The 27,863-nt window shown below is 42.7% G+C and overlaps 1 protein-coding gene across 2 annotated transcripts; it reads left to right on the top strand.

Moving 5' to 3' along the window:
* The first annotated feature begins 266 nt into the window (after positions 1 to 266).
* EWSR1 (EWS RNA binding protein 1) lies at positions 267 to 27,863 on the top strand. Of its 2 annotated transcripts, none has more exons than XM_065889285.1 (17): positions 267 to 339; positions 4,638 to 4,674; positions 4,812 to 4,863; positions 6,107 to 6,230; positions 11,155 to 11,341; positions 13,786 to 13,953; positions 16,069 to 16,280; positions 17,199 to 17,379; positions 20,136 to 20,170; positions 20,705 to 20,737; positions 21,027 to 21,145; positions 24,546 to 24,675; positions 25,476 to 25,598; positions 25,977 to 26,139; positions 26,517 to 26,614; positions 27,256 to 27,508; positions 27,650 to 27,863. In XM_065889285.1, exons 1-17 carry the CDS (start codon positions 327 to 329, stop codon positions 27,687 to 27,689), a joined length of 1,968 nt encoding a protein of 655 aa, XP_065745357.1. In that variant the 5' UTR covers positions 267 to 326; the 3' UTR covers positions 27,690 to 27,863. The 2 variants fall into 2 exon arrangements, with proteins under 2 accessions (XP_065745357.1, XP_065745356.1); XM_065889284.1 differs by having other exon boundaries at positions 327 to 339; positions 20,133 to 20,170.

The following is a 27,863-nucleotide window of genomic DNA, read 5'->3' as shown; positions in this document are numbered from 1 at the left end:
CCCTAGAGCCAGCGGGAGTAACCATTCCAAACAACCTAGCATCAACCGGAGAATCACTCCGACTTGTTACCAAGATCCGCTCGCCAGCCGCTCCCGCCCCTGCGGTGCTATTTTGGCCCACACGTCACATCCGGTGCTCTTTAGAGAGGATTAGGACTAGGTTTGCGGGCGCGAAAGCTGTGGTTCGTCCCTCCGTCTCCCACCCCCGTGGCCTGGCCCGATGGTAGCGCCCGAGGTTGCGGGTTTCGCGCCTGCGCAGTGCGGTGCCTAGAGGGAAAGCGAGAGGGAGACGGACGTTGAGAGAACGAGAAGGAAGGAGAGAGAAAATGGCGTCCACGGGTGAGTGTGGTGGAACTGCGGTCGCTCCGGCGACGGCCGGGATGCCCAAATTGGGGGCCGCTCGTTTCTCGGGGTGGCCGGGACGACTGAGTGGACCTGCCAAGAAGGGCGTGAGGTACCCGTCGCGGCGTGAGAAGCTCGACGGCCGGCGTCCCCCTCCGCTCCCTCCCCTCCCCCAACTGGGCAGGCCGGTTCTGGAACCTTCCGGCGCCCCCCGCGCGCGGGGGGCTCGAGGCGGCGGGTACGCGCGGGGCCTGCTTTAGTCTCCATTGTGTGATGGCCGTCGGGCCCCGCGCCCAGGGCAGCCCGCCACGTGGGCGGGGCCTGTGGCCTCTGGGCCCCCGCGTGGGGGTGGGGGGAGGGTTCGGCTAGGCTTCGGGCCCGGCACCCCGAAACCGGAGGTGGGGGGGGGCCGGCGGCGGCCCGAGAAGCCGCAGGCCCGCTGACCCTCTGACTCTCCCCACCCCAACCCCATTTCCAGGGCGGCAGCCCAAGCCCGAGCGCTTCCTCTGCCTCACCGAGAACACGAGAGAAAAAAGCAAATAAAAAAGGTTTCGCGGATTTGTGAGCCGAGGGGCGCCGACCTATGAGCGGGAGCCCCGTCATTCTTAAAGCCGGGTCGGCTGGGGCGTCCGGGGCCGCAGAGCTGCGTCTAAGGCGGGCTCCAACCCCCAAGCCGAACTTCTGCCCGAACTGGGGTTTAGATGGAGTGCCCCCCCGGCTCCTTTACAGCCCCCCAATCGGCTGCCTCTTCGGGATTCGGTTTTTACCATTATTAATTATCCTTACTGCCCCAAAAGGCAATTCCCAGAGCCATTTTTCAGCAAACGCCGAGGGAGATTTTTTGTATAAGGCCAACCCGGATCGTGTGGCCAGAAATCCCCACCGAAAGAAATTTCTCGCCTCTTTGACTTAGGGGAAACAAAAGGCCCCAGTCGGCGTTTGAATTATACTTAAGTAATCGTTTCGCACGTCTATTCGCTTAGGTTAAGCCGAGAGGCTTGTTTATTTCGTGGACTGATAGAAGAGAGCGGAAGGAGGCGCGGACTGGACTTTGAAAGCCCGGGGTGGGAGCTGGAATATGATGTCTGGGGTGGTCCTTGACGCCCGGAGTGTGTAAGAGAGTAGCCTAAACGTGACCTGCGGTTTGCAGCCTGTTCCTGCACTAACTTGTGGTTATTGGTTGAGTGGGGCATTTTTGCCTCCGGGGGTGTTCTTAGGCAGCCTGACTCCAGGCCTTAAGAAGCAGTTGGAGAAGATGGAAGATGGGAGAAGCTCTGGGTGCTTCAGAGTTTTAATTTGAAAAGGGTCCAGAATCCAGCAACGGAATGACAGTTTCAGAACTCTCCGCAACTATGTGGTCAGTAAACAAGCAGGTAGATGCTGGCTGTTAGTGCCAGGGTACAGAGTGCCCCTAGAAGAAAGAACTCTGAAATAACCACAGTCTTACACACATCTTGGTGGGAAATGGTTTCCTCAAAGCCCTTTCCACCTTCCTCTTCCCTGCAGTGTTAGGATTTTGTAAGGAGGAGTGCTACTCTCCCTTCCCTGTTAACGTTGGGGGAGTAAATATGTGTGTTCAAATTTGTGTGTGGCTGGACTTGCCCCTTTTTCGTTCTACTTTGCTCAACCTCTTTTTACTGGTAACCACCACATACTATATTAGAATTACAATTATGGATTATGTAGACACACAGTAGTAGGCCTGGCTGGGGGCCCTTTGCGGGGGGGGGGGGTCACTAACTTATCTGGACTTTGGTTTCCTTTCAGTCCAAATGAAGGGGTTAGGCTAGACCTTTTAAGAGCTTTTTCAGCCTTTAGCTTCTGACCTTACAGCAAAGTATTTTGGCTCCCACAAAGTTGTCCCATAGTGACTTTAACTCATGATGTTAGTCTGAAACTCTAAATCTCTGCAGTTTCTTGATCGTGACTGCCTTAAAGTGTCTAAAAGCCACCACCTTGGGTAATGTTAGTTGTTTTTCCTCCTCATGTGTAGCATATATAGAAAAGTACCTAGAGTATATGTCCACTTTAACGAAGAGTTACAACGCGAACTCCCAGGTAACCACCATTCAGACCAAGAAATAGAACATTGTCAGCACTCTGGAGGTCCCCCACCCCCACCCCAGTCACAGCCCCTTCTCTCCTCAACCTGTCCTGTATTTTTAGTGTAGTCTTCAGCTGCAGATTTGGTAGTTAAAAAAACAAAACAAAAAAAATAATTGCTAAAAAATCTGACAAATGTGTAACTGTAGATTTTTGAGGCCATATAATGTTTGTATGCTGTAGGTAGATAACATAAGTTCTCATGAAGCACATTTGCCACTTTCTGTAGCCCACCAGTATGGGGCTAAATCAGCTGGTTTCCCATGGATCTGAGATCATTCCTTGTTCATGTCAGCTTCGCCACTTTGATGTTTTACATAACTTCTTGTGTAGCAGTCCTCTTGCAGACATTGAGCTTACATGTCAGCTATTTAGAATCATTTCTCATACAGAAGCTTCTGCAGAAGGTAGTTTGAAATATTTGATTTTTGATGCTTCATTGGTATGTTTATTTTGTAACTACAACATGGAAGAAGTGATTTGCATTTAGTTTTTTATATGTCACATACAGAGCTAAGATTGTCTTGAACAAATCAATTTGTTCATTATACATAGCCTTTGGCCGTTGATTTGATAATGTTGATGATTCAGGGTTCTGAGTTAAGGGTGTACAGAGGAAGGAAAGTGGTCAAGTGAAGTGTAGAGAGATGAAAAATGAGCTAAGTTAAAGAGATGGATTCAGCAAAATGCTCTGGGGGCAGGCCAGGTGAACTGTGAAGCAGGCTTTGAATGGAGTGGGATTAGAAACTCCTCCACAAAGAGCTGTCAACTGTTGCTTTCAGGTGAGGGACTATTTTCTGATTGGAGAAGAAAGGACCCTTTGGTCTGCCTTAATGACAGTGTTGCCTTATAGAATAAGATACATAGTTCTTGTGGAGAGCAAAGAATTGGGCAGAAAAAAAAAAAGAATTGGGCAGGATTTAAAAAAATAATTACTTTAACTTCTTTAAAAATATATGTTTGATTCAGTAGTGCCATGAAAACCTCTTAACCATTTTGTTTTCTGTTTTCACTACTTGCAGACGCCTCAGTGGACCAGAGGGGTTTTTTTTGTTTTCATTTTTAGTCCTTTTTTGTGCGTGTTGTAAATTTCTTATGAAAAGGAAAGTTGTAGGAAGCTTTACTTAGAGAGGAGAGGGGAAGATAAGTTGTTTTTTTTTTTTAAGTTGAAATCACTTGAGTTTAAAAAGATGATGTTACCTAAAACCAAGTTATTCCCCCAAAGATTAAATGCTTTCTCCTCTGCCAGTTATCATGAGTCTGCCTTGACTGCTTCACTTGTACTTACAATGTGTCTAGTTTTTTAATTATTCTACAGATGTAGCCCTCATATAGTCAGCAAACCCTTTAGAACACTGGATTGAGATGATTGTCCTCTTGTTTTCTGCCATTTCATTTCACAGTCCTCCTCGGGAATTATGGTTGGTCTAACTTGCTAAAGTGAGGGAGTGATTTTTTTTTTTAACTAGTTTTTGAGGAGATGTAGCTACTGGTATAACTATTCTGGTATTAAACATTGTTATATTGTTGCATGCCTCCTTTTTATATGAAGGTAAAACTTCCGATCCTCTTGAGTTTATCTTGTTCTCCTGTTAGTTTTAGGATGATGATCATATATTTGAAATGACAGCCTACAGTTAAGGGAAGTTTGTAGTCATGGGAACATGCAAAGTATCTTTGCCAAATCAGATGATCTTGACCTCATTAGTTGGCACTTTGTTCAAATTTTCTGTTTAACTGGCTCAGATTTTTTTACTTTGGTGTTGAAAGATAAGAGGTACTCATTTGGACCTGTGTTGTCCTGTAGGTCCTCTCAATACTGGTTTTTTTTTTTAAATATATATATATTTATTTTTGGCTGTGTTGGGTCTTCATTGCTGTGTGTGGGCTTTCTCTGGTTATGGTGAGCGGGGGCTTCTCTTGTTGTGGAGCACGGGCTCTAGGCACACGGGCCTCAGTAATTGTGGCACACGGGCTTAGTTGCTCCACGGCATGTGGGATCTTCCCAGACCAGGGCTCGAACCCGTGTCCCCTGCATTGGCAGGCGGATTCTTAACCACTGTGCCACCAGGGAAGTCCCTCAATACAGTTTTTAAAATTCATCTTCCTGCCACCTGAATTCCTTCCCCCCTTTTTTCCTTTCTCCTTGTAAATGTTGGCTTCACATTATTTTCTCTCCTTGTTTTCTCTAGATTACAGTACCTACAGCCAAGCTGCAGCCCAGCAGGGGTAAGTCAAACTTTTACAGCAGTACCTTGGGTGTGATTTGTTGTTTTTTAGAGTACAGAGCCTCCTTTAATTGTAGAGGATTTAGTAATGGAATCTGGATTTCTATATTCAGTTCTTGCATTTAATTTCTCTTACAGCTACAGTGCTTACACCGCCCAGCCCACTCAAGGATATGCACAGACCACCCAGGTAATCTTTAAGATAATTATTTGTGGCTGCATCCCCAAGTTAAATATTTCCATCAGCCATTGAAACAATAGCTAGCACAAATCTTCTTCAGAAATTAGGTAGTAGAAGAGTATAATGTGCTTGTAATCATAAAATACACAGGTGTTTAAAGTTTCACAGTGGGAGTGCCATTGTAATGAAACCATCAAACTGGGAGTTGCTAGCTCTCCTTTCCTCCCTAGTATGGTTTCTCAAGTTAGGTGTTTTGCTCCATGCTTGTTCCTTCTACATATTTTGTGTTTAAATTTATTTAACTTAATCATACAGCAGTTCTGCAGAGGAAGGTGATATTATGACATTTTGCAGATGAAAAATTGCAGTGCATAGATATTACACCATTCGCCACTGGTCACACATTAAGTGATGGGTTAACTCTTATGGGTGCCTAACTATAGGGCTTTTGAGCTCTTTCTAGTACGTGAGTCTATTCTAAAGTCTAGGCTAACAGATACTAGAAATTAGCCACCTAGTGTTCTCAATATCATCTCAAGTTCTGAAACGGTCTGTGGCATAAAATGGATACAGTAGCTCTGCCATGGAAACATTATAGGACAGGCAGAATGTGATGTCTCTGGCTGATCTTACATAACTGGTCATTCACATCTAGAATGTGATCTTGCTAATATCTGAAAAAACAGTTCATTCCTTGCCAGGTTTTAAGTATTACTGATGTCCAGGTTCAAAAGACAGCAGTCTTGCTGTCTTAAGAAGACATGCAGCGATCTTGTTCATTTTCTTTGAAGTGGTATGATAATTTTTAAAATTTTGTCTCAAGGTGAAAATATAGTTTTCAAGATTGTCTGACAGATTTTAGTCCCATTTTCATTTTCATTGTTCATTTTATCTTCCTAGCATTTGTTTCCGTTTGCTAAAACTGCTACACTAAGTGCTGGCAATTATACACCTGTTCCCTCATTGTTAATCATTTGAGGGCATCTTGTTAATCTCCTGTATCGTTAAACTGTGGTTTTGCCCGATTATCTCAGGAACTTTTTTGTAGTTTATGAAAATATGAGTGGATTAGATAAGGAGAAACAAGCATTCATGATACTGCGATCACTTGTCTGTTTTTTTTTTAACCTTTTTATTAGAAAGCATATTTTTGACTTTGGTTTTCCAATTTAGGAACTTAGAAGTCAGTCCATTTTATTGCTAAAATGCAAGATTCATATATGAAGTTCTTAAATCCATTTTCTTTGAGCAGGCATATGGGCAACAAAGTTATGGAACCTATGGACAGCCCACTGATGTCAGCTATACCCAGGCTCAGACCACTGCAACCTATGGGCAGACCGCCTATGCAACTTCTTATGGACAGCCTCCCACTGGTAAGACTCTAGAGAGACTTTGGGGTTACATTAGCTAGGGTGTTTGCTAAGAAGCTTGTTACTTGTGCTCTTGGGTGTATATTCTGGTTGATACCTTGGCGTTTGGGGATCCTTTATTCTTAGGAGGAGCTGGGGGTTTTTGTTTTGTTTTTTTCCTTTTCATTATATTCTCCTTGAGGGATCTCTGATAGAATGTGGGTGGGATAAATTCCAAGGGAAAAAAGAACTTTTCATGCTAGCTATTTTATACAGTGTATTGAGTAATCTCACGACAAAATAGAGAATATATAAGAGATTCTGCTAATGCTAATACTGGGAAAGAATGAGCCTTCTTAAACTGAGCTGCTTAAAAATCAAACTGATTTTCACATCTGTTTGCTTCATCTGATAGTGTGCCCTCTACTTTTTGCTTTGTGCTTTCCACAGTAGAAGGGACCAGTACAGGTTTGACTATCCTGCTCATTCTTGCATGGGAATTGCTTTCCATCTTGTCTAACCCTGTAATGTTAACCCTTTAGGTGTTTTCATTTGTTTAACCCTCAAACTTTCTAACATCACACACAATAAGGTGCTAATGGAAAACTGCTTCAGGTGCCATTCGCAGATTCATGTCCCTTTTCTTTATGTGATTTTGGGAAAGGTTTCGCTTTGTTTTATTTTACATTATTTTGTGTCAAGCCTTAATAATAGTTGTTCACCTTCTCAAAGGTATTTCAGGTGACTACTCCCCAGCTGATTTCCCCCTATTCCCTGAAGGATAGATTGCATGATTAGATTTATTCAGAGGAACAGATTGCCACCTTGCATGTATTATGTTTGTCTGTTGGTTGGCTTCCGGTCCAGACACATTTTATTTTCTGTTTAAATGTTAATGAATTATTTTTATCCATAGTATGTCTTAAATATATATGTAACAGCATTCCAGGGAGCAAAAAAAAAAAATTATTTTAAGAATTAGAATAAATTGTATCCTAATACTGGGGTTGAAATGGAGCCTGTGAAAATTTTACAATAACTTTTTTATGTTTGGTGCTGTGTGACATTTCAGGATCCCTACCTTTAAGATGTAAAAACTTTGATTTTTCAAACTGTCTTTAATCCCAAGTTATATATGGTCTATCAGAGTCATTAGTAGGGAGAAACCCACCTGTAATTTATCTCACTTCGTGACAGTGTCCTGGATTTGATGCGAAGTATTTCCTAATCTATCTCAATGCATATCATTGAATAGGATGGGAAATGTTTAAACTTTCTGTGGGTGTTGGCAACTGTAGGAAGAGCTGGAACTGAGACTCTGCAGTTTGTATTTTTAGCACAGAATTTTGAAATTGTGAGATGAACTTTACGTTTTCAAGCTATTATGTTTTTAATGAGATGTAATTGACATATAACATTAGTTTCAGGTATACAACATGATTCAATATTTGTGTATGTTGTGAAATCACCACAGTAAGTCTAGTTAACATGAATTACCACACATCCTTTTGATGAGAACTTTTAGGATCATCTGTCTTAGCAACTTTCAAATATATAATACAGTATTGCTAACTGTAGTCATCATGCTGCACATTACATCCCCAGGACTGATTTATTATAGCTAGATATTTTGTATCTTTTTGACCTTAACTTATTTTAAAAATAAGTATCATCTGAAGTAATACAGCTTAGATCTAGCCTTTGGAGCCTTTGGATCATTTTATAAGAACATGATAAAGTCATTTATAGGAAATACAGTAGTCTTCTAGATTCTGTGGAGCCATGTTTTCACTTTGTAGTTTATGGAAGACCTTTCATATCTCCCCAAATTCTTCCATCAGCTTTTGGAGTGTAGGAACTAAAATTAAACCTAGTGAGCAGATTGAGGCTGAACCAAACCAAGCAGGACCCTGACAGTAGTAAGTAGGTTCAGGAACACTTAATGCTTTTTTCCTTACCTCTTACTGTCTTTACACATAAAAGTCACTGGATAGGGCTTCCCTGGTGGCGCAGTGGTTAAGAATCTGCCTGCCAATGCAGAGGACATGGGTTCGAGCCCTGGTCCGGGAAGATCCCTCATGCTGTGGAGCAATGAAGCCCGTGTGCTGCAACTACTGAGCCTGCTCTCTAGAGCCCATGAGCCACAACTACTGAGCCCACGCACTGCATCTAAAGCCCGCCGCGCTCTAGAGCCCGTGCTCTGCAACAAGAGAAGCCACCACAGTGAGAAGTCCGCGCACCACAACAAAGAGCAGCCCCTGCTCGCTGCAACTAGAGAAAGCCCGCACACAGCAACGAAGACCCAACACAGCCAAAACTAATAAATTTATTTTTAAAAGAGTCATTGGATAATTATTGGAAGAAATATATAAAAAGACACTTATAGAATATTTTAAAATTAAGCTTCATGAGAGGGAGCTATATAAATCTCAACTCTTAATTGGAATAGAAATCTTAGACTTTAGTTTTTACCGTTGAAGTTGAACAAAAATTCTGGTTGGTTTGTGTGATGTTTCTTACTACCCTTTTCCTTAAATTTATCAACACATAGTAGATACGTTGTCTTTTTGCTATTGGACTTTTTTATTGTCATTAAATCATTTTGCTCTGTTAATTTTTGCTCATTTTGATTGGCTGCTTGTGCAGGTACTACAATTAATTAAAAGATTATTAATGTTTAAAAAAAATGATTAATTAACCAGTGTCTATTTGTGTAATCTTTAGCACTGCAAGGCTCTGTTGCTGGATACTTCTATGACACGAGTTACTGCCCTTGTCACTTTTTGTTGTTGTTTTTTAATTGTTCTTATAAATCTTTTTTTTTTAACTGTATTTATTTTTGGCTGCATTGGGTCTTTGTTGCTGCCTGCGGGCTTTCTCTAGTTGCCGCAGGCGGGGGCTACTCTGAGTTCTGGTGCGTGGGCTTCTCATTGCGGTGGCTTCTTTTGTTGTGGAGCATGGGCTTCAGTAGTTGTGGCTCGTGGGCTCTAGAGCACAGGCTCAATAGTTGTGGTGCACGGCTTTGTTGCTCTGCAGCATGTAGGATCTTCCTGGACCAGGGCTCAAACCCGTGTCCCCTGCATTGGCAGGAGGATTCTTAACCACTGCGCCACCAGGGAAGTCCTCTTCTTGTAAATCTTATAGATGGCCTGTCATGTAGGGGAAAAAAAAATCTGTGTAGGAGTAATAGGGTAGGTGGAATTAGATTCCAGTAAATAAATGAGTGCTTTATGTGGTTGACATTAGGATTCTGCAAAGAACTTTTAAATTAAATAAACAGTTCAGATGAATAATATGCCAACTTGAAAAACTTCCAGTGCTTGGGGCTCCCTGTTTGAGAAGGAAATATGTGTATAATTAATTTCAGAATTTCCCTAAAATGTTTGGGATGGAGAAGAAAGTAGTATACTCTGTGCTACAAAAGATGACACTTTAGATTGTACAAAGGGAAGTTGGTATTTGTTTTTGGCTATTTGTTGGTATTTGGCTAAGTTGGTATTTGTATTTATTTTTGTGTATATAGTGAGGACACTTTATTCTAACTGAAGTTTAAGTACTGAAACATTTTTACTTTAGTGAGATTTGGGTTTTTCTTTGATGGACATAAATGCTGACAGCTAGACCCAACTTTTTATTGCATGGCTTACTTGTGCTCGTTGACCGTGAGGGAGGAGTAGGAGGGAGGGAAGCCAAGCACCAGGAAAGGTTATAATACTTCTTGTAGGAAAGGGATGCAGGTTAGGAGCTGCAGGTCCAGGGGTGGGAGTTGTCACATTCCAAGCCCAAGTTCCAAATGAAAGGGCATGGATCCCAGGAATTCCCTGGCAGTCCAGTGGTTAGGACTCCAGGGTCTGGGTTCAATCCCTGGTCAGGGAACTAAGATCTTGTAAGCCGAGCAGTATGGCAAAAAAAGAAAAGGGCATGGATCCTGCCTGGTTTGGCAGAGGCAGGAACTAGGGAAAGAGCCTAGCTTGGTCTCTGCACACCTGTGACAATAGGTCTGTAACATTTGGTTAGGGAAATAGCAAGGGGGCTGCAGAGTCCTTCTCCAGTATTGCTGAGCAGGAAGAAGACTCATTTGCTTGCGGTGGGTAAATAAGAGAAATGGGGTGGGTAATTTGATGACAGGCTTAGAATCTCAAATGGTTTTATTATGTGAAAAACATTTACCTTTTCATTGTTTATTTTGGGAATGTTAACTTTAATTTAAAATTATCAGAAAAGTTAAATAGGGAAAGCCTTTGTTGGTCATGTACATAAGCAAATGTAACTTGTAGTATGTCTTTATTACTAATGTGCCATTTCAAATCTTAGTGCCGGTAACAAGCATTTTCTTAGTTGTTCGTTACCCGAAACAAAATTAGCAGTTCTTAGAGTGTTTAATCAATTGTTAACATCTCACTGAAAATTAAACACATGTTCTCTGCAATTTCCAGTTTCCTTAAACATGAACTGCCCATGATGCTTGGGGCTGAAAGCAGATAGTTCCAAATGATAGGTTTTAATGCTAAAACTTGTACCTGGATCATTATTTTATAGCTACTTACAGATGTTGTGTCATTTGCCTTTTACCTCCCTTTCTGTGACATTTTATTCCTGTTGGATTATAGAATTAGTGAAAGCAGATTTGTCCCCTATTGAATGCTTTCGAGGTGGGGGCAAAGGGAGCCCTTTTTCCTATACCAGCACTTTCTGTGGCCTACTCTCTCTCCTTTCTTTTAGGTGTGGTTTAGAGCAAAAGAGACAGTGCTTTGCTGAAAACTGAGTATTTTCAGAGAACTTAGGCTTTAAATATTGGTTTATTGCTATTTTTACTGAAGGGGAAATATTTAAAGGAGCTAAATATCATGATGGTTGAAAGTAGGTGGTTTACAGATTGTCCTGTTAATGAGTGTCTAGGCAGGTCTCTGAGGAGCCAGAAATCTGACGTAGCTCTCCTTTATTCCAGGATATTCTACTCCAACTGCCCCCCAGGCATACAGTCAGCCTGTCCAGGGGTACGGCACTGGTGCTTATGATACCACCACTGCTACAGTCACTACCACCCAGGCCTCCTATGCAGCTCAGTCTGCATATGGCACTCAGCCTGCTTATCCAGCCTATGGGCAGCAGCCAGCAGCCACCGCGCCTGCAAGGTAAGGCCCCCTCACCTATTCCTAACACAGCATCCTCAGGCTTTCAGAAAAGAGAGCAAGCCTCACTTAGAGAATGTATGACTTGGTTCCTTTGTAATGCTTACTCACATACTTAGGTGTTAATTAATTGTTCTTCACCCGCTACAGTCACACCACAAACAGTACTCTTCATTTAGTAGAGAAATGGTGCCATCCAGGGGCCAAAATGAGGAATGTCACTGAGTGGGTTGTCTAGTTTCAGAAGAGTGGACTTTTCGGTAGGAGGAAGCTGGTTATTTACTTTGCTAAACCCAGAAGAAAATTGAGTGTGGTTTCCTCACAACAACTGATAGAATTGTACTTTGATGCTTTTACCTTTGGTTTTATTGACCCTGTAAATGGGTAACACCTTTCTCTTTGGGAAGAACACTAGTTCACAGTTGGGATGGGGGTAGAATCATGTGGTTCAAGAAATAGTCACACGATCCAGTTGTCAGTAAAGGGTATATCCATATCCAGAAGTCAGACGTCGGTGACATGATTTTCTCTGTATTATGTATTGGGTTGGTAATCTAACTATCCCAGGCAAGTATAAATTCTTAACTGGGTGCCCTGCTATAGGGTGAATATTTGAGCAGAGTTCATACTCCGTGACTGATTAGCAAGTAAACAGTATTAATTATTACTTAACAGAAGATTTCAGGTCTTTGCTTTAGGCAATGCACTTAGGGGGCTTCTGCATACAGTCTTGAAGGAACATTGAATTCTGGTTTGAAAGAAGACTTTTTAGGGAGTAAACAAGAGATCAACTTGTAACCTAGACTTTTTGTCTGCTGTAGAGGTAAGAAATTAGCTCTGGCAAACACTCATGAGATTACTTCTAAAATGCACAGTGAGTAATCAGAGCTACTTGGTAATTTACCTCTTCTAGACAGCCTGTGCAGTGGTTAGTGTTAAGCTGATTCCTGTAGGGTCCCAATTCAGTTGACCTAGAGTGTTCTCAGATGTTTGAAGTCCCATTTGATGCTCCATTGCAACAGTATATCCAAGCCATAGCTGGGGGGCGGGGGTATATACTAATTGGTCTTTGAATAAATCATCCTTTTTGGTTCCTTTTAATTTTTCGATCCTTAACACTTTATAACAGCTGTCTTGTGCTCAGTGATAGCTACTCCCTTTTCCCCTAGAAAGAGGGGGCTTGTGACCCGTTTCAGCTCTTTGGAGAAACCAGTGCTTCCACATCCTCCCTGGTCTGCCTGCTGATTCTTGGGCTTTGCTTAAAATAGCATATGCTCACTTTGCTACAACCCTGTTATAAACTGTTAAGGTAAAGGGATAATAGAAACCTTTTTTCTTCCTTGGGATTAAGATTGGCTTTCGTCATTTAACAAGGATATTTTCCAGTTCACCTGAGCGTGAGAGGAGTGTGTGTGTTTGTCTGTCTCCATCCCTATGTGTGTCCCTGCCCTACTCTGGTATTTCCATTATGGAGACTGAGGCAGGGTTAGATTAATTTATGGCAGTTCAAGTTAGGAAATGTTGTTTTCAGGTCTGTTCTTAATAGATGAGAAACATAAAAAGAGACATAAACCTGCAGATTGTCCAAACTTATAAATGCCATGGACTTTTGTAAATGTTACTCTGACCCAGAATTTGCATTATTGTTAAAGTTTCTTGCTTGTCTTTAATGGTCCTTTTTAAGAAAAGGCATTTTCTTGCCGAACAAACCACCTCCCCCCCACATCTCTTTTTTTTTTTTTTTTTTTTGCGGTACGCGGGCCTCTTACTGCTGTGGTCTCTCCAGACGCACAGGCTCAGCAGCCATGGCTCACGGGCCCAGCCGCTCCGCGGCATGTGGGATTTTCCTGGACCGGGGCACGAACCCATGTCCCCTGCATTAGCAGGCAGACTCTCAATCACTGCGCCACCAGGGAAGCCCCCCCCAACATCTCTTAAATGGGCAGCACAAAGTATTGTAACCGCCTTTTTTTTTTTTTTTTTTTTTTGGCGGTACACGGGCCTCTCACTGTTGTGGCCTCTCCCGTTGTGGAGCACAGGCTCCGGACACGCAGGCTCAGTGGCCATGGCTCATGGGCCCAGCCGCTCCGCGGCATGTGGGGTCTTCCCAGACCGGGGCACAAACCCGTGTCCCCTGCATCGGCAGGCAGACTCTCAACCACTGCGCCACCAGGGAAGCCCGTAACTGCCTTTTGTAGCTGCTGATATGGAATGAATGGAGCATGTTGATGTCTCTTCTGTGGATGAGATTAAGTCTCCCCCATCTTTAGTGTTGTCTTCCAGCAGAAACAGTTGGACCGACATTGGGTTTTGATGTAGTTCGCTTTGCAATTGTATATATTTCCAAGCTCAATACTAACATTGCTTATTGCTCATAGATTGTAGAGTTCTTACCCAAGAATTTTGTGGTTGAGAAAAAAGTCTCACTTTTTTATTTCTCCTTTTAGACCGCAGGATGGTAACAAACCCGCTGAGACTAGTCAACCTCAATCTAGCACAGGAGGTTACAACCAGCCCAGCCTAGGATATGGACAGAGTAACTACAGTTATCCCCAGGTACCTGGGAGCTACCCCATGCAGCCAGTCACAGCACCACCATCCTATCCTCCTACCAGGTCAGTCTTCTCATTCTGTGTCCAGTGAGCTAGTAGAATAATAAAACAGATTTTTTTCAGGCTGACCAGCTTGCTTCTGCTTCCTCAGGTGGGCTATGTTATCTGACTCTCCCAGTGATAAGCCTGACCACATATTATACATTAAAACCTCAGTCCTAAAAAAAAAAAAAAACAAAAAAACCTCAGTCCTAAGTTCTGATAGCAGTGCCTGACAGTCAAAAACTCTTCTCTCTAAATACGTTTTTATCACTCTAGGTTTTTTCTTTGAATTTTTTTCTTTTAGTTTATTCAGATGAGAAACAATGAAAGCAGGTAAACAGAACCACAGAAGCCACATTCTCCGATACATTTGAGCTGGGTAAAGTGCAGGGCATTATTTTTTCGAAAAAAAGAAAGTTCACCTTAATCATTTTATATTTAAAGGTCCATTCATGCAGCAGGCTTTTTTTTTAATAAATTTATTTAGTTATTTATTTTTGGCCGCATTGGGTCGTCGCTGTGTGCCGGCTTTCTCTGGTTGCAGCGAGTGAGGGCCACTCATAGCTGCAGTGCGCGGGCTTCTCATTGCGGTGGTTTCTATTGCTGCGGAGCACGGGCTCAAGGCATGCAGGCTTCAGTAGTTGTGGCTCGTGGGCTCTAGAGCGCAGGCTCAGTAGTTGTGGAGCACGGGCTTAGTTGCTCCACGGCATGTGGGATCTTCCTGGACCAGGGATCAAACCTGTGCCCCCTGCATTGGCAGGCGGACTCCTAACCACTGGGCCACCAAGGAAGTCCATGCACCAGCCTTTTAACGGTTAGGCCAAGGCCCTTCCTTTTGACTAAGAGTTTACTTGTTCTGTATTTTGTCTTACATTAACCACACCAGCAGCTACAATGTCCAGTTTTGGTTTCTTTAAAGTAGAGGAAGAACTGCAAGTTCTCACATTTAATTTGATGCAAGTTTTCAAATGAATTGTCTGAATTTGTGTCCTAAAGTGTTAACTTAGTTTTGGTAGAATTAACAGTTCCCCTTTTTGTACTCATTTCATTGGTTTATACATTAAAGTACAGCAGACATGAGCAGGCTTATGAGCCAATACAGCTGACTGGTAAGTGTCTCTGTTCAGCTTGGAGCAGCAGTGGGCAGGGCTCTAGCAGTTCTTCCACAGGGCCCACCCACAGCTGTCATGCTGAGAGCACTTAATCTGGCTAGTGGAATAGGTGCACTTGGTGTGAAGAGAGGCCTTTGAATCCTTAGAGCTGTGGTGAGGGAGGTTGGTGATACTTAAAATTGTTGTTCTTAGAATTAAAATTGTAAAATGTGTTGTCTTTTTGGTTTTTCATTATGGTTCATCCAGAGTTTAATACCAGTTCTTTCAAGCTTTATTTCTGTGTAAGAATGTATCTTTGTTTAGTTTCCCTGCCCTGTAGTTCACATGTGTGAAGACGAATATCAGTGTAATATTCATCTTTCATACAATGCCTTGATACTGACGTTTCCTTGTCCATCTTTTCTTTATTAATGCCTGGATTTCGTAGATGATCAGGCATGTCTGAAAGTTTGAAACTGTATACATACCAAAGCAGTTTGAAACTTAGACTTATCCTCAAGAGAAAAGTGGCCAAACACACACCAAGTGGCCTTTTAGCTTCAGAAAAATTGTCATCACTCAAGGGAATTATTGGAGGCAGCCTTAGGACTGAATACCGCACTTAACTGCCTCATTTTTCTCAGTGCCTTTTTTGCTGGGGCAACCTTCCCTGGCAGCACATCTGCATGTTCTTCCCTTAATACAGGAAGCACCTAAACTCCCCAATTTGCCTTGAATTTGGTTGAGAATAACTATTGTTTTCATGAGGGTGGGGGTAAAGGAGAGGCTCTAGGGTTGTACATTTTATAAATGGGTTGTTTTTAATAATATCCCCTCCCTTCCATTCAGAGTTTTATTCTGAATACAAAGATATTTGCTTATTTTAAATTCATTGTATGTTAATATGTAGAAAGTAACTGCATTTTTAAGGATTTCTGTGTCATGTACTATTTATGTCTCATGTTTAGGGGACTAGAAAAAATAATGTCTCTCCTTCCTAACAAGTTTTTTTTTTTTTTTTTTTTTTTTTTTTTTTTACTTTCAGCTATTCTTCTACACAGCCGACTAGTTATGATCAGAGCAGTTACTCCCAGCAGAACACCTATGGGCAGCCGAGCAGCTATGGACAACAGAGTAGCTATGGTCAACAAAGCAGCTATGGGCAGCAGCCGCCCACTAGTTACCCCCCCCAAACTGGATCCTACAGCCAGGCTCCAAGTCAATATAGCCAACAGAGCAGCAGCTACGGGCAGCAGAGTGAGTTGCTAAGAGAGAAAACCAAATAAGAATGGTTATGTTTGGAGTGTCTGAAATGGGGAAATGCTCTTTACTATTGTGTACTTTTGAACTCCAGGATGCATCTTGAAGGTATCATATCCTGGCTAATATCCTGGCTTTTCTCCAATTTAATTGTTATTAGTATGCCTTACAAGAAAAGAGAGTTTGTAACTGACCAGAGAAAATGTTGTAGACTGCCAGCCCTGCTCTCTTTGGGGAGGTTATATACAGTGAGTGAAGCCAGCATTTCTTATGGCCTGCCCACCCCAGCTTATTAAGAGAGAGTGAGCAGGTAGCTATTGAAGACTACTGCAATTTTGATAGTTAATAAAATGCTATGTTTTGTTTTTATTTACATTCATAAAACAAACAAAAAAAGTTTCACAGAATGCTTACGGTTTTATGTGGGAAAGCAACCAAAAACTCAAGAAACTGTCTTCACAGTTTAATCTCTTACCTGGATTATTGTTGTCTTTTAACTAAATTCCATCCTGAGTGTGTCTCATTATGACAATGAGATGAGTAGTGCTACTTGATGGAGACTACCCCTTAGCAACCCCCAAGAAACCTGGCTCCATTTTTGTTTCTTGAGTTTGGTTTAAAGAAGCAACTTTTTAAAGACATCTTAGGATACAGAACCCTGTAAACTGTTGACCAGAGTCCTTTTTTTGTTTGGGAGTGGTTTATTCTAGATGAACTATATGAGGTTACTTCAGCCTTAATGAGCCAGTTGTTCTTGTTGAACTTTAAAAAGATCAGGAGTGCTTAATCAGGTGTAAAGAAGATGGTACCTTGGTTTGTGCCTTGCAATTGAGAATTCTATGATTCCAGGAGAAAGTACAACAGGCAGTGGTGTAAATGCTGGTCCACGGCTTACAGATGTGACTCTTTCCTCAGGTTCATTCCGACAGGACCACCCCAGTAGCATGGGTGTTTATGGGCAGGAGTCTGGAGGATTTTCCGGACCAGGAGAGAACCGGAGCATGAGTGGCCCTGATAACCGGGGCAGGGGAAGAGGGGGATTTGATCGTGGAGGCATGAGCAGAGGTGGGCGGGGAGGAGGACGCGGTGGAATGGGGTAAGAGCAAACCTTTTCTCCTTTTACCTAATTTTGTTTCATCCATAGGATTTTCAATGGAAAGAAGGGACTGAAAGACATAAGAAATTTATTTCTGCATTTCCATGGATAATCTGATGAGCCCAAGCCATCTTCCAAAACATGGAAATGTCATCTCTGTGGCATATCTAGAGGCAGTTTGCTTTTTTCAGTGCCAATCTACTTGGTTGGGATGGGGAGAACAAAGAATGGTTTTGAAATTAGAGCTTTCAGTTCCCTTCATGGTTTCCAGAGGTCCAAAGCCTCTGTGGGTAATAAGACTTGGGATGGAACACACACAACTCTTAAAACAACCCTAGGTATTTAACTAATTGCTTCTGAATGGTTGTCTTGAAATACCTGGTATATATACTGCAAAAAAGGAATGCAGCTGTCTTCCACCATGTTTGTCCCTAACTTCTGTTTGTACTCGGAACTGTTGAACATAACGATGAAGATCTTGGTTCCATAACCCTTGAACTGTGGCCTGAGGTGCACCTGGTACACAAGAAGTCCAATAGCTTTTTGAAGAGTAATGTATATAATTATGGGATCACTCTTCCCATTGGAGATTTTGAGAAGTCTAAATCGGTTTGACCATTTTAATTGATGGCACAATCTGGTTTAGAAAACTTTGTTTAGATCAGTAACATAACCCTGCTACCTGTGCCTACCCTTCCCCTCCCTTCTCCCATACCCTCTCCCCTTTCTGGTGTCTATACTTTGATGAAGGTGAGGTATAATGTTGGTTAACATAATCCAGAAGGCTTAGTTCTGTGTGTGTTCTGTCCCTATATAAATAGTAAAAAAGTTATGCAGAATGTTAATGTAGGTATAAATTGGATTTGGTGCCACTGTAGGTTCAAGGAAAAACTGAACAGAATTTCTTCAGAAATGTACTTCAAGATTAAAAAGTTGGTCTTTATTTTTTACATTAGCAATCTGTTTACTATTGAACAATACTGGTTTAAAATACTGTTTTGCATATTCTGCATAACTTAAAAAGTCTTCGGTGAAATCTTTATTGGAAGAAAGTCATTTTACAAGATGCAAAAACTTATGAATAATTTGGTATAAAGTAAAATTAATATTCTGATTTGAAGAATGTCATTCCATTATAAAGGTTTCACCTTCTTTATGGATGTTTTAAATAGATGTAGACACTTGAAATCACTATCATCACGTTTCCAATCACCTAGAATCCTAGTATTTTTTGATTGCAAAACCAATTTCAAGTTTATTCATTTTAATTCTCCAGAAGTAATAATTCTACTAATTTTGCTAGACTTTGCTAGTAGAGGGGTTCCCTCTTTCTGGGTTAGAAGTCTCTCCTGAAGCCATAGAAAACATCATGGCTTTCCTCATAGGTTTTTCAACAGACTGTGAAGCAGTCGGTTGGATCCTTTGGGGACAGGACAAGGGCTTTCCCCTCTCCCCTCTTTTTTATTGTGGTGTGGTGATGGTTTTCAGTGTCTTCTGCAGGTAAGGCACTCAATGTTGTTAACATGCCCTTTTTCATTGCCTCAGTATTTTGATATTTTCGTTGGCTGTTAAACGTGGAAACTTTTTAACATGCTTTGTCGCATTTATATGCTACAGGTTACAAAGTGAGAGCCTTGTATACACTTCAATACTTAAAAAGTACCCGTACTCAGTACTCAGCCGGCAGCATAATGAAAAGTGGGACTAGACACGGTGTCCATATGGAGAGGACAAATATACATAGAATATTTTTAACAAAATGTATTCATTGTATAAATGGAATCCTTCTGTAACTTTGGTAACTGCATACTTGTTGTTTGGTAATGAACCAGAGGAGGTATAATACTCTAGAATTGTGTAACATTAAAGTGTAAACTTTTGTGTTTAAAGAGAGAGAACATTTTATGGTGTGTACTTTTAAAAAGGAAACAAAGCTGCATGCAACAGCTTGAAATTGTATATTCAGGTATTAAAGGTGCAATACTGGTTAGAAAAAGCTCAGGGCCTCCCACTGAGGAGCTGCCTTTATTTAATTTTTTAAAAAAGAAACAGGCCCAATTCATATTTCTTCTCCCTTTAAAATACGTAAGGCGGTGATTTTATACTGCCATTGTCATTGTTTTCAACTGGTATGTCTATAAAGTTGCACCCCCATTCCGTGGAGCCTTGGTATTTGTTGTAAATTCTCCTTTCACAGCGATTGTTAAACCCATTAGTGCCCTGAAATGTATGGCTTTATGCTGAAGATCGGCTGGATGCGTCCTCTGGTGTGTGTTGTAGGCCTTTACTTTGGTGTCTCCTGCTTTATTATACTGTGACTTGTTAGGAAGCCCAGGGCCTCACTTGGCTCTCCCCTGGGAGAGGTTGAGGGTGCACCTTTATGAACATGAAAAGATTCAGTTACCCCAGCTTGCTACTTCTCTCCACACCAAGCTCTCCCTGTTTTTCAGCTGACGGGGTGGGTGTTTGGGATGTATTTTTTCCCCAATTTGCCAAGTATTGCACTATTAATACCAGCCCCCCGAAATGAAAGGAACCAACCACAGTGGTGTGTACAATCAGACAAGCAAGGTTGTATATAAAGGAAATTTGAGCGAGCTGCCCTGAAGAAAGGCATAGTGACAAGATGAGAGAGATGCATTGTTTGGAGATGTGTTTAGCCAGTGCCCTTCTTCCCCACGAGCCCCCACAAGGCTCAGAGCGGTACTGGCTTTTAAAGGGAAAGGCCTTCATTTCTTCGTTTATCCCCCCAGCAGCGCTGGAGAGCGAGGTGGCTTCAATAAGCCTGGTGGTAAGTTTTTGAGTATTACCATGGATAGTGTTTAAAAAAAAATACAGTCAGTATTTAGAAAACTATAATTTTATATTAGTTTCGTAAGCGGTTTAAAAATGATCTATACAAAAGAGACTAATGGGTACTGCCGGCATTGTCTTAGGGGTAATAAGGTTAACCTATGGTTACAAAACAAAGGGTAACTTGAAGTATTGAGCAACTGCTTCTGTAATATGGGGGAGAATACAGTTTTAAAGTTTGGTTTATTTGGAGGAAAAAATTTGACTTAAATTTAACACTAATTTGGCACATAAGCATTGAGAGTGTATTTGGTTAATGGTTTAAAAGCAAACCAGCAAAGAAAAAGCAAACCCTAGCAAACCTTTCACAGATGTTAAAGGGGCACTGCTCCATTTTAGCAGTGCGGGTCATTTTGAATTTAATGAAGCCCCATCAAATGGTGGTGTAGTAGATAGCTATGTGTGTTTGTAAGGTTTGTAGCTTGCAAGACGTGCACTAACAGTATTTTATATGATCTTTCCTGGTTGGCAGGACCCATGGACGAAGGACCAGATCTTGATTTAGGTAACTCCAAATTCCTGATTTTTATATTGTGCTTTATAAATGAATAGCACAGAAGCAAGTGCGTGTTGGGGTTCAACAGCCTGGTAAATCAATGGGATAATCTTGCTGTCAAGAGCAGTTTGGGGCTTCCTTTATCAAAGTAAACCAAGAGTTCCATGTCATTCTTATTAGTAAGGTTGGTAGTTCTCTTAGCTTTGTGATGAATACCAGTGGGCAGTAGTGACCATTGGTTAATAAACTCTAATGGATACATGACAAATAACTCCCTTTGTCTACTTTTCTCTGGAAGGCCCACCTGTAGATCCAGATGAAGACTGTGACAACAGTGCAATTTATGTGCAAGGATTAAGTGACAGTGTGACTCTAGATGATCTGGCAGACTTCTTTAAGCAGTGTGGAGTTGTCAAGGTAAGTGAAAGCATGACCATGTGATCTGGCAGATCTTTCAACCACTTCCTTCTGGACTGTCCATATTGTGGTTTGCTCCTTAAAATACAAAAAGCAAAACACAAAAAATTTTTTATAGAAAAGAAATGCTAAACATGATTTAAGGTTACTTGATAACTCAGGGTCATTTTTATAATTATCATGTTAATTGTAAGAATACTTAACACGAACATTACTTATTGTGAAATATAGAATATGACATAGTTTTTAAAATAACACTTACGTATCCATATCCCCAGCCTAGGAAGTACGGCTTTATATGAGTACCTTTGAAGTACCTGGTATATGTCTTCCCAGTTTTACCCCTTCTCTCAACTCCCTTCCTGAAATTTATCATTCCCTTTCTTTACTTTATAGATGTCTCCCTTTCTTTACTTTATAGATGTGTCCTCAGTAATATTTTGTTTTACATAATTTTTGAAGAGTATTAAACACTATTATAAGGCAAGTATACTGGGAAACAAACAGATAAGAACCCTTGGAGTTTACATATAGTGGGGAACATACTGTAAAAAGGAATATAGTTGTACTGTGTTCAGTGATCGTGATTTGTTAGGGAGGAAAATAAATACAGCAAGATAGAACAGGGATAAAATGAGGAACAGAGCCACTAGGAGCAGGGAAATAATTTCAGAATAGTGGAGGGAATAGTGAGGCAGGAGCTTGCCTGGTAAGCTCAAAGAAGCTAGTGTGGCTAGAATGGTTTGGTCTGAGCTGCTGTAATGGTGGTGGGGTCTGCAAGTAACCACAAAAAGTGCCACAAGTATTGATTTTGGTAGGCAAAATACTGATGAGTAGGCAGATTTGCAAATTTGAATCCACGGATAATGAGAACCCATTATGTCCAGGTGTAGAACTGCTGGTTCTTAAGATGTGTACAGTGTTTAACCTCAAAATAACTGTCTGGCTGACCAGCTTAGACTCCCACTGGCACTCTGACTGCACACCTGCCACAGCCTCACCGGGAATCGCCTTTTTTTTAACTTTCACTAATCTGGTAGAAGAAAATGGAAATGTAATTTAATTTGCTTTTTCCCTGATCATTAATAATGTTATAATGGCACGCTATCTTCTTTGAAATACCTGTTTGTGTTTTGTACGCATTTTTCATTGGGTTGTTTGTCCTTTGTTGCAAATACAGGTCTCCCAGTTAGTGGCTCACTTTTTTCTTTTTTTTGGCCGTGCCACACAGCTTGCGGGATCCTAGTTCCCCGACCAGCGATTGAACCTGTGCCCTCAGCAGTGAAAGGGCAGAGTCCTAAGCGCTGGACTGCCAGGGAATTCCCTGTGGCCCACTTACTCATTTTTTTTTTTTTTGATGAGTAGTTCTTAATTTTACTGTGGTTGAACTTAGAGGTCATTACCTTACTGGTTTGTGTCTTTATTTTTTTCCATTTGCAAGACCTTTTATTCCGCAACATCTTTTGAAAGAGCCATCTTCTCCCTGGTGGTGTATAATGCTTTCACATAGAAAGTACACCTCTACCTGGAGCTGTTTCTTGGCTGTTTTGTATACTTGGTTAATTTGCGTGATCCTGTGCTAGTAGCACTGCTAATTACTCTATGCTCGATATTGATACCTAGTAAGGCAAATTCTTCTGTTTTATTCTTTTTCTTCAGAAATGTTTTGTTGTTTACTCCTTGCTCTATACATTTTATATATATATACATTTTAGAACCAGTTTATGAAGTTCCTTAAAAAACCCCAATTGGGGGCTTCCCTGGTGGCGCAGTGGTTGGGGGTCCGCCTGCCGATGCAGGGGATGCGGGTTCGTTCCCTGGTCCGGGAAGATCCCACATGCTGCGGAGCGGCTGGGCCCGTGAGCCATGGCCGCTGAGCCTGTGCGTCCGGAGCCTGTGCTCCGCAGCGGGAGAGGCCACAGCAGTGAGAGGCCCGCGTGCCGCAAAAAAAAAAAAAAAAAAAAAAAAAAAAAAACCCAATTGGAGGAATTCCCTGGCGGTCCAGTGGTTAGGACTCCACACTTCCACTGCAGGGGGCACTCGTTTGATCCCTAGTCAGGGAACTGAGATCCCATATGCTGTGCAGAGCGGCAAAAAAACCCACAAAACCTATTGGATGTTTACTGAACCTGTAAGAATTTTATTTATTTTGGCTGCATCGGGTCTTCGTTGCTGCATGTGAGGGCTCAGTAGTTGTGGCACACGGGGTTAGTTGCTCCGTGGCATGTGGGATCTTCCCAGAGCAGGGATCGAACCTGTGTCCCGTGCATTGGCAGGTGGATTCTTAACCACTGCGGGGAAGTCAATGAATCTATAAGAATTTGACCCATTAACATCGTATTTCTCCATTTATTAGGTGTTTGGTAAAGCCAATCTCCTTAAAAGTTTTGCAGATCTTTTTAGATTTATTTTTTAGTTAATGGTCTATTTTGAATGGCATTTTCTGATCCAGCGATTTTGGTAAATCTTAAATCATATAAGGAGATTTCTCTCTACTTGTGAATATGTTTATTTGTGTATGTGGGGTTTATGCGTAGTTAAGAAAGCAGTGTTTACTATCAAAGTTTTGTAAAATTACAGATTTTAAACTGACATACCCCAACATTCATACCACTATTTCGCCACATTTCCTTTCAGTGTTTATATGTATGTCCTTTATAAAAACATACGTATCAGCATATATATATATATATATTATATATAACATATATATCGTAATTTATCTATAAATGCAGATAAGAGTTTGATCATATGCAAAAAACACATAAAGCCATATTCTTGTGCAGTGTGGCTCTTGAATTCAAGCCACTTGCATCTGGTGTTGAGCTGAAAAACTAGTCATCTCTTCTGTCTCGAAAAACTGGCTGTGTTGAACTTGAGATAACCAAGATCCTTTTAGAACACTCACAGCCCTGTATGTTGTACTTAATGATTGTAATTTTTACTTTATGTGAGATGTGTCTTATATGATGGCATCAAAGCCTGCCTGAGTCCTAAGAGGTGGCTGCTCACTGGGTGCCTGTTAGTGTGACCTACAGGGTGTTGGGGCAGGTGCAGGGACACAGGAAAAGGTGGCTGGGGGAGGAATGGGACCTGTAAAGTTCATTTACACAATTTGGAACTTTGGTTTTATGATAAAACCTATTTTGGTTTTATGATAAAACACATCTAAGAGGGAAAGTCTCCTAAGTACAGATTTGTGGTAGCTATTTAGGAAATAAGTCACCCATAATTCCACCACTCAGATAAGCTAAAACAACATCCTTCTGAATGTGTGTCTGGAAAATTTACTGCTTTTTGACAGTAAAGAACTTGGATGGAAAAGAAAAAGAATTTCACATGGATTTTCCCCTGAAAACTATATTCTGGTCACAGCTTCATTATGCTATTTTATGCCTAGATAAACAAGAGGACTGGACAACCCATGATCCATATCTATTTGGACAAGGAAACAGGAAAGCCCAAAGGCGATGCTACTGTATCCTATGAAGACCCGCCAACTGCCAAAACTGCCGTCGAGTGGTTTGATGGTAGGAACCCTAGAGTGGTTTGATGGTAGGACCCCTAGGTCAACAAGGGTGTGCTCCTAGCCTTCTTAGCTCTGCCTCCTCTGGGGCACACAGAAGGTCTGGTAGCAAGTGTTGCCTGTGTCAACTTGTGGGTAAAGAAAGGGTCTTGCTCTAAAGTATTAATTCTGGCTGTTAAATGTTGTTCTCTTAAAGTGGTTCTAGGGACCGGGGACAGATAGGTTCTCCCTCTGTGTGGCTATAGGACATGGCAGGAAGGAGGACCTCAAGAGCCAGAGGAGCAAGAAGACCCTCTGTCTGCTCCTGGAGGAGCACTGGATGGCTGCTGGGAAGTGCTTGTCACGCTCCCCTCAGCCACGTGAGGGCCTGGGCGCTGACCATGGGTTAAGAGATCCCTTACTTTCAGTCATTGTTGTTCAAAGCCTCATGCTAAAGTTGTAATTCTTCTCTAAGGATGTCAGAGGTGCAGAAAGTCCCACAGACACCTTAGCCGTTTACATTTGCGTTTACATATATGTGTGGCTTTGACATTGATCCTGGAAATTCACTTCGCACAAAAGTGTCAGAAAGTTCTGCCTCTCCTATTTTTTTGTTTTCTGTTTGTTTCTTTTAAAGGCTTTTCTGGCCTTGCCTGTAAAAATCTTAGGGAACATCATGGGTGGGCACACTTGATGAAGCAGGAATGGTTGGTTTGATATAGGGGGTGGGGTTGGTGAAAGGAGTCATCTAACCTTGCCTGGTCCCTCAAGGGGACTAAGAGTTGGAAGGTTGGGAGTAATTGGTGTTCTGTTATCTTGTTTCAGGGAAAGATTTTCAAGGGAGCAAACTTAAAGTTTCTCTTGCTCGGAAGAAGCCTCCAATGAACAGCATGCGGGGAGGAATGCCCCCCCGTGAGGGCAGAGGGATGCCGCCGCCGCTCCGAGGAGGTATTTACTGGATGCTGTCTCTGGGCTCTTTCTGTGTTGCTTTGGAAGTTTAGTACACTTGTCTTTGAGGAACTTGGTTTCTAGAGTGAAGACAAGCCCATTAGCAATACTGAAAAGGTATCTAGATCGATATTAGACTATTGGGAACCGCACTGCCTGGGGTTTAGCCCTGGGCTGTTCTCTTCATCTGCACTCCCCTCCTCAAGTTGTTGTGGAGCTAACCGCAGTGATGATAGTGACTAGCCCTTGGGCCTGTGGGAAAGTATGGGCCAGGTGATGGGGCAGCGACAGCTGTGATCTCTGTTTCTGTTTCCCTTCATGAGATGTATGCCTGTAGCAAATCTGGTGCTGCAAAGAGGTGGTTTATGCTTATTGCAGGTCCAGGAGGCCCAGGAGGTCCTGGAGGACCCATGGGTCGCATGGGAGGCCGTGGAGGAGACAGAGGAGGCTTCCCACCAAGAGGGCCCCGCGGTTCCCGAGGGAACCCGTCTGGAGGAGGAAACGTCCAGCACCGAGCTGGAGACTGGCAGTGCCCCAATCCGTATGTACTTCTCGGGGCACACTGATAGCCTACTAGTGCAGTCTCCCTACATCTTGCCCCATTCCCATTCTGGGGAGGCCTGCTGGATTCTTTTCATCCGCAGGAGAGTAATGATGACCATGATGGCTCTGCTGGGGGCGGTGGTGGTGGTAGTCGGTCCTTTACTGGCTGTTTTGGAGCCTTCGGGAGACGGTCACAGTCCACTGGACTCAGGCCCACATGGTTGACTTTGCTGGATCAAACTCTGGTGCTATGTGTGTTGCTGCCTGAGGCTCAAAAGCCATTTTCTGTGGACTCAGTAATTATGGTGGTTTCTGCTCAGGTGGTGCCTTTACTTGTTCACTTAAGTGATACTGTTGTGATGTAACTTTATGCAGGGGGTGTGGAAACCAGAACTTTGCGTGGAGAACAGAGTGCAACCAGTGTAAGGCCCCAAAGCCTGAAGGCTTCCTCCCACCACCTTTCCCACCCCCGGGTAGGTACCATCAATTGGCACTAACCTTTTGTGTTGCCCAGACCAGGTTGGTGATTTCAGCAAGTTCAGCCCTGGACACTGGGGCTCTTTAAGTTACATGGTTGACCCTTGAACAATGCAGGGGTTGGGGCGCTGGGCCTCTGCGCAGTCAAAAAAAATCCACTTAGGGGCTTCCCTGCTGATGCAGGGGACACGGGTTCGTGCCCCAGTCAGGAAGATCCCACATGCCGCGGAGCAGCTGGGCCCGTGAGCCCTGGCCGCTGAGCCTGCGCGTCCAGAGCCTGTGCTCTGCAGTGGGAGAGGCCACAGCAGTGAGGCCTGCGTACAGCAAAAGAAAAAAAAAATCCACTTTCGGCCCTCCCTCCACATCCTCAGATTCTACCAACCTCAGATTAGAACTCTGCCAACCTCAGATTAGAACTGTAGTATATTTAGTGGGAAAAAAATCGATGTATAAGTGGACCCATGCACCTCAAACCTGTTGCTGTTGTTCAAGGGTCACCTGTAGTTCCATCAGTTCTAAACTGTGACCCAGGTGTTTGGGGTAAAGTATCTTCTGCGGGGGGAAGACAGCAGATCCTGAGGGGACCTCTGCGTTCACCCATTCTCTCTGTCCTCTCCTGTACTTTCCCTTACCTTAGGCGGTGACCGTGGCAGAGGTGGCCCTGGTGGCATGCGGGGAGGAAGAGGTGGCCTCATGGATCGAGGTGGTCCTGGTGGAATGTTCAGAGGTGGCCGTGGTGGAGACAGAGGTGGCTTCCGCGGCACCCGGGGCATGGACCGTGGTGGCTTTGGTGGAGGAAGACGAGGTGGCCCTGGGGGACCCCCTGGACCTTTGATGGAACAGATGGGAGGAAGAAGAGGCGGGCGTGGAGGACCTGGGAAAATGGATAAGTATGTGGTGGTAGAAACAGCTGTGGAGCACAGGGCCCATCGGGCAGCAGGTCTCACCTGTTCTGTGGGAATGAGGCTGGCAGCTCGGTTTCCTCTCCCCATTTTTAACACATCGCCCCCTTTTTCCTTTTTGCCCTGCAGAGGCGAGCACCGTCAGGAACGCAGAGACCGGCCCTACTAGACGCAGAGACCCCGCAGAGCTGCATTGACTACCAGATTTATTTTTTAAACCAGAAAATGTTTTAAATTTATAATTCCATATTTATAATGTTGGCCACAACATTATGATTATTCCTGTCTGTACTTTAGTATTTTTCACCATTTGTGAAGAAACATTAAAACAAGTTAAATGGTA

Source organism: Phocoena phocoena, chromosome 13 (genome assembly GCF_963924675.1).
Source record: "Phocoena phocoena chromosome 13, mPhoPho1.1, whole genome shotgun sequence".
NCBI lineage: Eukaryota > Metazoa > Chordata > Mammalia > Artiodactyla > Phocoenidae > Phocoena > Phocoena phocoena.
Note: the sequence above shows the minus strand (reverse complement) of the source record. Positions and strands in the feature narration are given on the sequence as shown.